Here is a 15377-nt window from a genome sequence, read left to right on the forward strand (position 1 = left end):
AAAAAGTTTAATACAATTTTGCTCGTTTGTGCTTCCTTTTCGAGATAAAAACTGTTTTATATGAAACATTTCATAGCCTGTATTGGCAAAGCCATTGATTGAATTCCCAATATGCTCAGTCAATTTAAGAGAGCAGTGTATTATGATAATAAATGATTGAAGAAATTTTAATTTTGTCCAAATGTGCAGAAATTTAAACTGAACAAATGTAACTTTTCTTTCTGCAAAGAAATTTTAAAATGTTACATTTGTTCGGATCAAATTTCTGCATATTTAAAGGGGTCATTTATTAAAAACTGTTCAGGCATTTTCCCATAATTTCCATTACCAGTTTAAATTATATATATATATATATATATATATATATATATATATATATATACTAGTGGCTTGTGCAGCAAATGCTGCAAACTAAGTTCATTAGACGTTCAAATAAACATTTTTCAGATTTATTTTCAATGAAGAATACCAGACATTCTGAAAGTTATTTGCGTCCATAATAATGAAAGATTCTCTCGAGCCAATACTGAAGAGAACCACGCATATAAATATCTACACCACACCGCCATTAAATATATGAAAAAGCCCCAACCCCACTTGATTAATAACTATAAAAATATTTGATTTTTAATAATATTATTATCTTACGTAAGTTTTATAGCTTTCAGTAACATATACTATATAAACTATATAGCCGCCAATCAGTAAAATATAGAAATCAAAATCTAATTTTAGTTATTCCCTACATCTACTTATATAACCCCAAAACGTTTCACTTTCATATCATCAATATAGCATTAATATGTATAATTAATGAAAAATAGTCACATCATGGCATTAACTACAATAATATTTCATTTCTAATGGTAATAATGTCATCAAACCACCTCAAGTTTTGTAGTTTTTAATATCCAATACACAGCTGTACTCAGAAAATTACACACCACAGAATCGAACCTGTAAATTATTTTTAGTAAGTTAAGGTTTTAATAACCAATTTAATTTGAGCTCTAAATATGTCAGCATTCTTGCAGATCATGGCCTTCGTGTAATATTGTTTACTGTAGTGTGTGTTTTGTTTTATTCTGAAATGCAATATGCTAGTTTAGCTAGTTCTCAAAACTGACGACAGATGGATTTTGGAAAATAGGAAAATTATGTTGAAAAATTGACATTTCAGTGAAAAACTTTGAGTTCCAAGCTTCAAAATGAGGGGTCATTTATTAAAATCCGTTCAGCCATTTTCCCGTAATTTCCACTACCAGTTCAAATTATATTATATATATATATATATATATATATATATATATATATATATATATATTTGATTCCAAAGAATAGAATAAAGTCCTGAAACCCACATAGTTTACTATGATGGACTTTCAAATCATAATATAGGCCCACAGATTTATTTTCCTTTCTGAAGGCAGGAATACTGTAAATTATCACCTTAAAATTGCATTAAATGTACTAAATCTGAATCTAGTTAGTGGGGTTTAAAAAGGGTGCGTCAGCTATTATGGCTATTTGCGCCCTTACCTAAAATTCTTCACAAAACAAAAACACAATACAATAATCAGAATGCTAAAAAGAACTAAAAAGCATTGTCATGGCTGAAATGAGGTAGACAAATGCAGTACCTATCCACAAGGTGAGTTGTAAAGAATCATAAAAGCGAGCAGGTCACAAACCCTAGATAGTATTCGAAATGAAGCAATAAAATAATAAAACTAAGACAAGAGATAAATTGCATAGCACATTTCAAAATAATATAATTTTATAAAATATTCGGATGTAAGAGGTCCGAAATATCAAGTTTGTTAAAAATATATACTAAACAACAAATGTAACCTCCGGATGTACAGGGTCCGGAGATTAGGTAAAATGGGTCAATAAAAAACTAAATCATCCAGTCAAGTCCTGTATTCGATAAAAATCTCAGAACTGCATTTGTAAAATTAAAATCATTTCCAAGAGTGTCACACAATCGGCCGAATTCCGCGTGCGCGCACGCGCACAAAAAAAAAAAAAAAAGGGAATGCACACGTGCACCCCCCCCAAGATTTTGATATTTTAAAATTTCTCTTAAAAAAAATAAAATTACTTTCACAGAAGGCTATATATAATTGCTGTAAAGGCCCAGACTTTGAGTGGAAGAGGAGACAAAGAAGTGTAAAGGTGTGAAAGAAAAGGGGTAGGAAAGATCGTGGAAAGAGGGTTCCTTTAGTCTTGTCAGTTTAAAAAGAAAATCGCTTGTTGTTTCTTGTCGCTATTTAACATTCCAAGGAGTTGGAGATGATTTCAGAATACAATATGCAATACAATATTTAAAAACACCAGTTCCTGAAACAAAAGACGCATGATAATGAGTTTAACTAATAACACTTCAAAGACACTATATTATCTACGGTTTCTACAATGAAGAAAACGGTGTATTTATCACATTTATCACGAACAGAAAAAATGTAACATTTAAAAATACATCTTTCTGTTCGAATATAAGTTGCTTCAAGGAAACACAAGCTTCTTTACTTCAAATACTTTATTTATGAACATAAATATTTACAAAAGTACCAAAACTATCAGTACTTGCTAGTTATATTTAATAGAAGTACAGTATTTACTCTCAGATGACCTCACAGGATATACACCCATTCTTGTATTGTGTCTTTCTCTTTTGTTGCCTATAATTTTATTCTGGATTGTGGTGTGATGTCTGATCTTTTTGATTGACTGACAGTTTTGAGTGTACTAAAAATGCAGTGTTACTGAAATGATCTGATCTGCGTATTATCTGAGTAAACAGAATTCTGTTTCTGTCATTTTGACTTCAAAATTGGATATAATATGTCCTGCTGTTTGATGGGTGACGATCTTACAGTGAACTCTGTACCCTTACCGGAATAACTTGAGAGACAAATAAATGATAAAAAGAACCTTCATTTGACTATTTATTATGAATCATTCAATAAGTGAATCCCATGTAAAAACAAATAGTGGCTACAAGTACTTGCACCTTATCCGACATAGTCAGGTAGCATAAGAAGTTAATACACATACATGAACGTAAAAATGGAAAGTGCACCAAATAAATAGCTTGAGAGAGAGTAACTCTGTTGGGGTGTTCTGTGATTAAAAAATAATTTTGTTACCGGATATACTCGAAGTAATAAATACTTGCACATGAGGAACATCTGACCAACACCTTCGGCTGACCTCAAGGATCCGGAATACATAATATGAAAAATTTCAAGGGAAAAATTGCTCCGGGGCCGGGTATCGATCCCGGAACCTCTGGTTGAACATACCAGCGCTCTTACCAGCTGAGCTACCCGGGAACTCCACCCGACACCGTCTCAACTTTTCCCTTTATATCCACACAACTCGCGTGGGCTGACGAAACGCCAGAGACTCACATCGAGTGCACACAATCTCTGTGTGACTTGGAATTGTGGTTTTCTGTTAACGTACCTACAGTGACGTATATATTATACAAATCTAGTCTTTCAGGTGAAGCTCCCTGTAAAGCAGACTTGAATAATTTCAAGGGAAAAATTGTTCCGGGGCCAGGTATTGATCCCGGGACCTCTGGTTGAACGTACCAGTGCTCTTACCAACTGAGCTACCCGGGAACTCCACCCGACACCGTCTCAACTCTTCCCTTTATATCAACTCGCGTGGGCTGATGAAACACCAGAGACCCACATCAAGTGCACACAATCTCTGTGTGACTTGGAATTGTGGTTTTCTGTTAATGTACACAGTGACGTATATATTATGCAAATTTAGTCTTTCAGGTAAAGCTCCCTGTAAAGCAGATTTGAATAATTTCAAGGGAAAAATTGTTCCGGGGCTGGGTATTGAAATTATTCAAATCTGCTTTACAGGGGGCTTTACCTGAAAGACTAGATTTGCATTAACATAACATGAAAGTTTACAATAAAGAATTTGTTGCAAGAGACGAAATACAATATATCACCAAGGTCGTTGTATGTGAAAGTAATTTAGATTCTATATAAATGATTGTGCAGAATGGATTAACGAATCCCTCAGTATAGCCGTACAAATTGTTTTACACCTTCACATGTGAAGTTGAAGGCAGTATTTACATCATGTCTCTCAATTAACTTTCAATTGGAGACCGAAACACCACTGCAGGTCTAAATTCGTGAATGATAACGATTATGATACTATAGATCTAGATTCATTTTCCAGGCTGAGAGGCCGTGGTCTGATGGTTGGTTTTCTACCCAACTGCGGCAGACATCTTCAGTGGAGTGGTATCCGAGGTCGCAAGACTCTTCTCGGCGTACCTGAGGCAACTGATCCTGTGGCTGGTTGTGCAGGCGTATTTATAGTGCAAGTAGCGGGCCGAGGCCTGTTGTCGCTGCGGTCTGCACCGCTTTGTTTGCTGCTCCTGTTCTGGGTTCCATCCTTCTGTTGTAGTGGCTTCTTATCTGTTCTGTTTAGGACCGGGTACCAACACTTGTTTAGCTTTACACCTAGTCTCTCAGCCCGGAAAATGAATCTAGATCTATAGACTCCGGCCGTGAAAGCCTACACTACAAGATTATGATACTGTTTAAACATATTCAAAGCACTTGAATAATTTCAAGGGAAAAATTGTTCCGAAGTCGGGCATCGAACCCGGGACCTTTGGCTGAGCACGCCGATGCTTTACTGATTGAGCTATCCAGGAATTATATCAGACCCCAGCTCGATTATTATTCCCTTTTTATCCAATACCTCAAGTGTGTTGACAAGATGTCAAAGATCCAACATTGAGTGCACACTTTCTGTGTTACTTACATTTTGTGATTTTCTGTCAATGAAAAGTAACATATAATTATACAAATTTGCTTTCAGGTAGAGTTTCTGGGTAGCTCATTTGGTAGAATTTTGGTGCACTCGACCAAAGATCCTGGGTTCAATGCCCGACTGCGGAACAATTTTTCATGTCAGCTTTACAGGGAGGGTTCGATGCCCGACTCCGGAACAATTTTTCATGTCAGCTTTACAGGGAGCTATACCAGAAAGCCAAATTTGTATATTCAAAGCACTTGTTACTTATTTACAAATGACTTTTAAGGAACCCGGAGGTTCATTGCCACCCTCACATAAGCCTGTCATTGGTCCCTATCCTGAGCAAGATTAATCCAGTCTCTATCATCATATCCCACCTCCCTCAAATCCATTTTAATATTATCCTCCCATCTACGTCTCGGCCTCCCCAAAGGTCTTTTTCCCTCTTGCCTCCCAACTAACACTCTATATGCATTTCTGCATTTGCTCATACATGCTACAGTACATGCCCTGCCCATCTCAAACATCTGCATTTAATGTTCCTAATTATATCAGGTGAAGAATAGCACATGTTATAATACTTATTTAGAAACTAATTTTCTTCAATTTGAAACATAATTAATAATATTGAATTATTTTAATTTTGTGGTAAAAAATGAGCACAAACAGAGCTATTTCATTTGAGAATAAATACTGTACATCCTTTTAGTTTATGATTGCTAAATAAATTTCCAACTGGAGCACAAAGAAAATCAGCACACAGATGTAAATATGAGTACAGCCACAGAGTACGTGTAGGTCAGATCTCTTGAGGCAGCTGCAGTTTGTTCCAATCATTCAGACATGGAAATTTGGGTACAGCCACGAAGTATGTGTAGGTCTGGAGATCTCTTCAGACAGCTTGCAGTTCATTCCAATCATTTAGGCTTAAAAGTGGTTCCATCCCAAATTTCACTAAGATGGAAAACGAAATAAACCAAACAAAACAGTTCTGTAAGGGAATTGCATTAATACAGATTTCTCCATCTTCCATATAATACATTTCTTTCAATCGGAGGGAGGGGAAGAAGGAAATAACACTAACAGACAGGGAAGATAAAACTACAAAAGTTACTTCTTTTATATTTTACAGAACTGGAAAAGAAACAGGTGCCAGGTCATGAAACGACTTAAGCAGAGTATACACAGCAGTGGCGTAGCATGAAATTTTGAGCAGGGGAAGCTAACTCAAGTTGTCTTTCATGCAATATGAGAAAACATATTACAAAAAATACAGTCTTAAAATAAATAGTAGTCGATTTCAAGTCAGCAGTCGAAGATTGGTTGGAACCTCGTAAGTAACACCAATAAGGCATGACCTCAAATGATACGTAGTAAAATATGATTTCACGGTTTAAACATATCTCTAACAAATAGACACGTATACGTATAACATTAGCTCACTCCCTGTCATACTTAGAGAAATCACAATATTAGTATCATTACGTAAGTATGCGTCTGTCTTTTGGTTGTGTCCTTCATTGACAGCAAGGGAGTCGGTCATTTGTTTTTTTAAATCACACTTTTGTTCGTAAGTCAGTCTTGATAATACAATTGTCCTAAAAAAAATTCAAGGAAATTAGTGCCAGGAACTGTTATTTCACTCATTATTTATTATATCAGCCACAATGCACACTAACACTTCAGATGAACACAACTGACGAAAAGGGATAACTCGGAAACTACTTATTTTAAATGTTAAAGCTAGCTTCTTGCGAGCCTTGCGACTAGGGTAGTTTAGTTAGAAAGGGATGGAAAATCTGCGGGGTGCATTACACAGAAGAAACCAGTTTGCTTGGAAGCTGGTGTGTGCAGGCTTCTTGTTTACTGCTGCATCACAAATCATCCTGAGCTGCCGCATCACAATATTTAACACGTAAATAAAAATTCTATTAAAATTAATAAATAATTTTCTCCATAAACTGCCGGTTTATTATGAAATTATTATTAACTGGGGAAGCTAAGCTTTTTAGCTTACATTGACGCTACGCCACTGATACACAGCACAAATTTTTAAGGACATTGGAAAGAATTACGAGGAGGGATGGAAACAAAAATGATTTAGTGGAAAAAACTGGAAAGTAAAAGTCGTAACACTGCCTCCAACGAAAATATTACAGTGGTTTGGACATGTTAAGAGAAGTGAGTAGTGATTTGGGGTGAAAACTGGGATATTTTTTTCATTTTATATTTCAAAAAAGAACTACAAAACTTGCTCTTTAAAACATGGGCATCTCTGCAGAGAAGCACTTTATGATCTCTTTAAATATGGCGGCGAATGTAATTCATATATCCTTTTTATTTTTAAATGTAGTTTTCTGTAAGTTAAAATTTTTCAACTTCAAGAGCATTTCTCTCTGAATTACTGAATCTATTTACATTACATTTTTACAGTGTTTTTTGCGTTCTGTATTCTACAAAGCAAACCTACAGATTTATGAATATCACACATATAACATAAAAAAACATATGCACATTGAAAAAAAAAATGGCAAAAATTGTTAAACTATATTTTTTTTTCTGTTTCACTAAGAGTAAAGTTAAAATTTTGAAAGAAGTGTGTCATGGTACTATGACAAAAACTCAAATTGCAAAACATTCTCAAATTTCAAAATCTACTCCTTCAACCATAATAAAAAACAAAGATAAAATTGACGCTGCTGCAGCTTCTGATTCATCAGGAAAAATTCAGCCAATTCATGCAGCAAAATATGAACAAGAGTAATCTGAGGTTCTTCAATGTTTTAACAAAATGAGGACAATACAAATGAGTTAATAGTGATTTAAATTAAATTAATTGTGGTAATAAAAGTGATAATTTTATAAACTGGATAACCTCTATATCTGGAAGAGGAACTTGGACCAACCAAAGAAAAAATGAAAAGCGGCCAGATATGGAGACTTCTCTAAACCGTAAGCATTGATGATATATTATTCTAATACAGTATTCAGTAAGGTTCACAGCTACGTAATTCGAAATCCATTATTATTAAATTACAAACCATGAGACAGTGTTTTAAACTGAGTGATAGTGGATTCAGTGTAACAAAAATCGATCAGAATCCAAATAAGATGAACTCCGTTAATACAAACAGGCGATTTTTCGGTCCCTTGAGGTTCGTTTTAACGAGGGTCTACTCCATAGACCCCACAGCTCTTTATCTAGATCCGAAGCCATGTATTTTCGTCTGACATTCCACAAGTATTCCTGAGAAAATGATGATGGTTATGATGACAAGTACTACTGGTACTACCGAAATTCTAGAGGTATGGCACTTTTTTATTAAGAAATACACCACTGGTTATATCTTTAGGCTTGACCTTGACAGAAGTTTCAGAGTATTATTCTTCACGAATGAATTGTTATACTTAATACCTATCATCAGTGCTTTTTTTCTGGAAAAAAGTTTACCGGAACTCTATCACTCGACCACATTATACAACAAAAACGTAGGTTTAAAAATATTAGGCCTACATACCTTATATTACAATAAGTTTCAAACGGAGCTCATCGATTTTAAGCATAACAGAAATTTTGTGATTTCGAGCTATAGTTTCAGGATCAATACCGGAAGATAGCAGCACTAGATTGCACGAGTTACTTTTGCACCAACGATAATAATGAGACAATGTAAACTCTTGGACTCAGCAGTGGCGGCAATTTTAATTTTCAATTTCGCTTACAAAATATATCTCGTTGGAATTTGCAAAAAGTTTACCGGAATGCATTCCGGACCGTTCCGGTTGAAAGAAAGCGCTGCTTATCATTAAATCTGTGGACATGCCACAGTAGTAGTATGCTTTCCACATATTACATCGTATGAGTGACAGTGAATGATGGAATGAGTGCAGGGAAAAGCGACAGCACCTCAAGAGTACTTGTTCCTCAACGCAAAGACAAATACCACCTGAATTACTCAAGAGTCGACAGTAGGTCTCGTGATGTGGGAAGCTAATGATATGCTAATGAAAATCTGTAAGAAAATAAATTAAATTCATAATTTCAATTGAGACAAACCCCAGCACTCTTCAGTTTCATAAATGACACCCATATTTATTTGTTAACAAACTGACCACATTAACAATTCTTAGAATTACCTGCAGTCATAACTTACAGTAATCACACTACTCTGCACCTATGTTACCTATTTACAAAGACAGCAATTCATCCGGTTAGAAAATCAACAACGTTGACTGTGCAGGCCAGTGAGTTCACATAGTCACAGTACTTCTACACTCAACAGTTTCGTCTTGCTTCAAGCCCCCAGCATTTCTTGATGCCCTGCTTTCGCTTCAATTCGCTTCTTACGCTGCCGCAACCGACGCTCGCGTTCGAACTCTTTCATCCTCAGAATATAGCTGCAAACCAAACAAATATAAATTAACATGACATACACCACTGAAATGAAGACAAAAGTAACAGTGCTCTGCTCCACGTGTTGAGATTTAATCTCTCCAACATTTCCGAATTACTTAAGGTACCATAATCATGGTTAGGATTCATATATTTTTGGAAAAAAAATACGGGACACTTTCGGTTTGAATAAACTAACCAAATTTTATTGCTTTTCTTATTTACGAACATCAGCAAAGGGAGAAGAACATACATTAATAATTATACAACATAGCAATCTTAAAATTGAACTTTAAACAGTACTAAATCTCTGTGGTATACTTCTCGGATGAATGTATTTTCTCAAGTAAAGAATGATTATGTGGAAATATAAAAATTGGTGATTTATCCTTCGAAGAGGTGGAAAAATTCAAATATCTTGGAGCAAGAGTAACAAATATAAAGACACTCGGGAGGAAATTAAACACAGAATAAATATGGGAAATGCCTGTTATTATTCGTTTGACAAGCTTTTATCATCCAGTCTGTTGTCAAAAAATCTGAAAGTTAGAATTTATAAAACAGTTATATTACCGGTTGTTCTGCATGGTTGTGAAACTTGGACTCTCACTTTGAGAGAGGAACAGAGATTAAGGGTGTTTGAGAATAAGGTGCTTAGGAAAATATTTGAGGCTAGGAGGGATGAAGTTACAGGAGAATGGAGAAAGTTACACAACGCAGAACTGCACGCACTGTATTCTTCACCTGACATAATTAGGAACATTAAATCCAGACGTTTGAGATGGGCAGGGCATGTAGCACGTATGGGCGAATCTAGAAATGCATATAGAGTGTTAGTTGGGAGACCGGAGGGAAATAGACCTTTGAGGAGGCCGAGATGTAGATGGGAGGATAATATTAAAATAGATTTGAGGGAGGAGGGATATGATGTTAGAGAGTGGGTTAATCTTGCACAGGATAGGGACAGATGGCGGGCTTATGTGAGGGCAGCAATGAACCTGCGGGTTTCTTAAAAGCCATTTGTAAGTAAGTAAAGAATGATTTTGTTTTACCAAATTATGAAATTCCACAGTCTATATTGAAAAACACTTTAACAATGAGCATAGCTTTCACAGATAAGCCTTTTTTTTTCGTTTGTCCATAAGGAGTTCATCCAGAAAAACGTCTTTCAATATCAGCATAGTTATTACCACGTCTGCTAGTGGCACTGTTTTCGCAACATGACAGTATTTTCAATTGGTAAGACATTTTTATGAGCGACATTTCTTGGCAATTTTATTACACGTTTCTAAGTTCAAGAATAAGAATGTTAAATACAAATCCACAATATGTGAGACAATTCTGAGTCCTGAAGAAGTTCATCAGGACGCAATCTCATAATAAGGAACGAACGCATAAAATATGGGACATATCATCGTTGTTCCTGCAATAACTCCTATGCGACATATTTGTCGATTTTCAGATTTTTGCTCTATTAAGGCCCAATTGTATAAACCATTTAATCTTAGATCAGAGGTTAAATTGATCCTTGTTTCAGCTGAACTTGGAATTTTGTGTTGTATAAAGTCTAATCTGAGATTAATTTGTCTCAAACTAAAGTCAACTTTGACTGAAGAAATTTCTCCGATTAAGTTAGATGATCCAAGTTCAGTTATTTCTTTTCTGTTTGAAATATACGAGTGACAGATTGTGCAAATAAAATATCCATTATTATTAATATTAATACATATGTTAGGTACATTTATATATATTTCTTTCAATTTCTTGCCTTAATATACAAACATTCTTATATTTTATAAGGCTCTATCATGTTCAGCAGTATCAAATAACATAACCTATAATTATATTATGTTTATAACAATCATTAATTATTAATGGATATGATAGGTACATTCATAAATGTTCAATTAACTGTATTACTAAACGAAAATTGTCGTTTTATAAAGCTTTATTATGTTCAGCAGTATCAAACACCATAACATGATAACAACTTGGAGAACAGTCAACGTTCTTCTTATTGTCCGCCATTATTTACATTGCAAAAAAAAAAAACAGCGTCTCCAACAGAGTGTAATACGGAAAGTCGCGAAAAAGTAGTTGTAAAGTCGCTATATTTCTCATTATCAACAAAGAAAGATTAAATTTTGTCACTATGGGGTGCTGAAAAGGTCACTAAATCCCTATTTAAGCAATATAAAAGTTAAAAGAAATTGTTGTTGAAAAAGAGTTAAAGTCGCTAGATTGGCAACACTGCACAAACCTGTATAACATGGTCCGCGCATCACGTATTTCACCTGTTTATGCGATGTTGCCAAATCCTTTTTACGTGAACTTAGATTGCATTTGAACCAAGGTAATTTGATCGCAGAAAAGTTTTATACAATAGAAGAAGTGTCTGAACTCGGTTTACTTTTCGATCTTCGATCAAAGTTGATCTTTAGTCAGGGAGTTTTATACAATTGGGCCTAAATAACTTAAATAGTGATACAGCAAATAATAAAATCTCCCATATGTAATTATATTTCTTTGTTTCGAAAATGTAAGAATTTACAGTCTCCTATGTACAGCTGCCATATGATGAATAAATGTGTTTTTCTTCCTACTTAAAAATTTTATATTTTGCACATAGGAGTTATTGCAGGAACAACGACGATATACAAACTGTAATCATGGTAACACAAGCCAAAACCTGAAAAGTTGTCTACTGTACTAGGTCCGTCATGTCTGCTAAAGCCAACTAACAGGTATTAAATGGCATAACAAAGCAGATAGTTCTTCAGGTCTTGGACAATATCCTGAAGATGAAAAACAAAAAGCCCATTCTTTGAATATTATTATCATTAACAGAATGTTGATATAAAGTTCACATTTCAACTACCTATCAACAAAACATATAGCAAATTCATTCACTTATGGACTTACATACGAGCTATTCCATATGAAATCGATCAGTAAAAAACTTCGCATTTTTTTATACTCTAATTTTTTCCCTACTTATACAAAATGCTGAGGGAAGTGCATTTTCAAAAATATACTATCGAAAGTCAAAAACGGTTTTCGTATTATTGAGCGACAAATTTAGCATATTTTATAAAAACAAGTCTCTTTCAGCGATCAGAACTCTGGAACCATTTACTGCACAACATTGAACAAGAGCTTATTTTGAAGCTGACATTTGGTAGGTTATGTTAAGAAGTAATTCTTATTTTTATTGTACACAGAGAGACAGATAATCTGATTTTACTTGCTTTTAGGCTTTTTGGCCATTTGTAAAAATGTAAAAAAATATTGAGAAAAAACCTTGCATTATTAAGAGGGATTCGGCATTGTTTGCTTAGTGGTTTTTTTTTTTATTTTAGTAGGTTATTTTACGACGCTTTATCAACAGCTTAGGTTATTTAGCGTCTGAATGAGATGAAGGTGATAATGCCGGTGAAATGAGTCCGGGGTCCAACACCGAAAGTTACCCAGCATTTGCTCATATGGGGTTGAGGGAAAACCCCGGAAAAAACCTCAACCAGGTAACTTGCCCCGACCGGGAATCGAACCCGGGCCACCTGGTTTCGCGGCTAGACGTGCTAACCATTACTCCACAGGTGTGGACCTGCTTAGTGGTACAGCAGTAAGTTTAAGGGTATTAAATAGATTATTTTCACACGCCTGGACTTGAATAGCGCAGTACCGCACGCACTGGCCGAGAGCTGAAGATAAGCGAGTGTTGGGCGTCATTTTACTCCTGTGCTTATGAAAACTTGTGATAAAGCTAGCACAGCCATGCACTGCTAGACGACACATCACGTGTTTGTCTCCTGGCCTTGCTTCTCTCGGCTAGCTCCCACCTCACAATCAGCTGGTTACTTCAAGTGCGTACTACTTATTTTCTTTATTTGATATTTTCAATACTTTCTTATCAACATGCCATCAGTAAAAAATATGTGTTTATTTGTACTTTCAATGCGGAATCTAACTATATATTTTTAAAATATTTTTTTCTAGCCAAAGGAGTCTTAATGAGGAAAAATCTAAATTTCTCCATTTCCATAAAAAGTAAGAAAATCTGTTTATAGGCCTATGTCAATATAAACTTTAATTTCTCAGCATCAAAATAAACCATGATTTTGATCAATGGGTGAAAGGGTTTCGGAGCTACAACAGTTTAAAGTTGCTAATTTTATGAAAATACGATAAATTTAAATATTTTTAATTTAAACACTATGAAGTTCTGATGCCTCAAACTTTGCACAAAGCATTGTATCACAGTTCTCTACATACAAAAAAAGTTTCATTGTATTTAGAAATTGTAAGGTCAATTTTCTCTATATTTCGGTCGATTTGAGATGGAATAGCTCATACTTACTCACAAATGGCTTTTAGAGAACCTGCAGGTTTATTGCCACCCTCACATTAGCCCGCCATCGGTCCCCATCCTGAACAACATTAATCCAGTTCCTAACATCATATTCCATCTCCTTCAAATAATTTTAATATTATCCTCCCAGCTACGTCTCCACTTCCCCAAACGTCTTTTCCTCTCAGGTCTTCCATCTAACACTCTATTTGCATTTCTAACTAGTATCCTTTAACTTCCATATTACGTATTATTGCTAATGTTTTAGACATAAGAAATAACCTGGCTACTGGGATGCTAATCTGGGTGATCTTTATAATAATCAGCAGCCACAGTCAAGAAGGTCACATTCTTTCCACTCGTCTTCTTTTCACAGTAAGTTTACTAAATTTGATTGTACATTGATTTTATCAAAGTGCTAGTTTATTTGCACCAAGCCATTCATTACATTTAACACTGTGTTATACAGAAAACCTCAAACAATAGAATACAACTCACTCCTCATATTCGCAGTGAAGGTATTCGTGCTTCTGGTGCTCACATTGCCACAACCAGGGTGCTCTGTCTGCCCGGCAGGCTCGGTACTTCAGAAGAAGATGTGCACAGAAGTCACGGTCTTCTAAAGGCAATCTCGCTGATTCCATTTCTTCCTGAGTGGCTATCATCACTTGAAAAAATGAACAAGCACGTTTCAAACCTTTATTGCTTTTTTTATTTTTCCTTATTCTAGGATTATTTCAATAAATTTCAGAACACGGCTACCTTCCTTTCCCTTTTACTTCAAAATTCCAACCTTGTGCATACAAACTAAATTATTGGCACTGAAAAGTGCCTTTTCGTAAGCATGATGATGGGCATTTGACAAACACAGACAAATCTCCTCTTTTTAGTATTTTAAAATACATTTTTGTGAGTATCCGGAAACAGAAAGGATAAAAAAAAAATAAGAATGTGAAATAAGTTCACAGTGTTGAAGTTCGCATCTACGCTGTTTCTGGGGATGAGGTCGAAGAAAATATATCCTCTTTGAAGTGGTTATATCCTGGACCATTTGTAACGACTCCAACGAATAGGATAAGGCCTACTAGTTTGGAGAATAACAATAAGATCAATGTATGAAGTTAATCGACACCTCTTTCAGTAAAATAATCTGTAACAATGTAGATTTATTTCATTAGTTGGAAAACTGATTGTATAATCGCAAACGTCCAATTTTTCCCGGATCATAAAATTACAACATAACGTATGCATCGTAACTGCACTATATACAATTATATTTAATTTACCTCTCTCTTTTCTGCCATTTGGAAAACCGTACAGGGGATCAAACGAAGGTCCTTTCAAAGGATGTGGAGTTCCCTCCGGATCCGCATATAACGCCCAAGCGTTCCCCATTACTTAAACAATTATCCGAAGTTGTTCCAAAAACTGAAGGCAATTAAGGTACAAAAAGGGGTGAAACTGTTCAAAACTTTTCTCTTTACTTAAAATCTCCTCCCGACCGTCCCGTTCGACTCCTAACGAGCCTGCGGAATCAGTGCGTGTGTTGTTTTGTTCTGATCACCACAGCCAACATTGTAGAAATTAAATACTTTTATAGTTCTTCCTACCAACATAAAGTAATTAAACTAACCTATATAATTTTTCATTTTCTAAAACTAGTTGAAGCATCTAAGTCGGGCATATAAATATGAAAAATGCTGATAGAATAATATGCAATTTTTAACGTTAGAAGCACAATACTTTGTTCAAATTTGTACTTTCTATATCTCTCTACAAAAATGCAAAACTATACTACTCGTCAGTTATGAAAGTAGTCCAGTTCAGAACGTT

The 15377-nt window shown here is 35.1% G+C and overlaps 1 protein-coding gene across 1 annotated transcript; it reads right to left on the reverse strand.

Annotated features, from left to right (window-relative positions):
* Positions 1-8870: 8870 nt before the first annotated feature.
* On the reverse strand, positions 8871-15098 carry ND-B18 (NADH dehydrogenase (ubiquinone) B18 subunit). Its single transcript, XM_069836247.1, has 3 exons — positions 14831-15098; positions 14043-14211; positions 8871-9201 (listed from the first exon to the last, which is right to left on the reverse strand). Exons 1-3 carry the CDS (start codon positions 14937-14939, stop codon positions 9099-9101), a joined length of 381 nt encoding a protein of 126 aa, XP_069692348.1. The 5' UTR covers positions 14940-15098; the 3' UTR covers positions 8871-9098.
* Between the last annotated feature and the right edge of the window lie 279 nt (positions 15099-15377).

The sequence above is a fragment of the Periplaneta americana genome, chromosome 9 (genome assembly GCF_040183065.1).
Source record: "Periplaneta americana isolate PAMFEO1 chromosome 9, P.americana_PAMFEO1_priV1, whole genome shotgun sequence".
NCBI lineage: Eukaryota > Metazoa > Arthropoda > Insecta > Blattodea > Blattidae > Periplaneta > Periplaneta americana.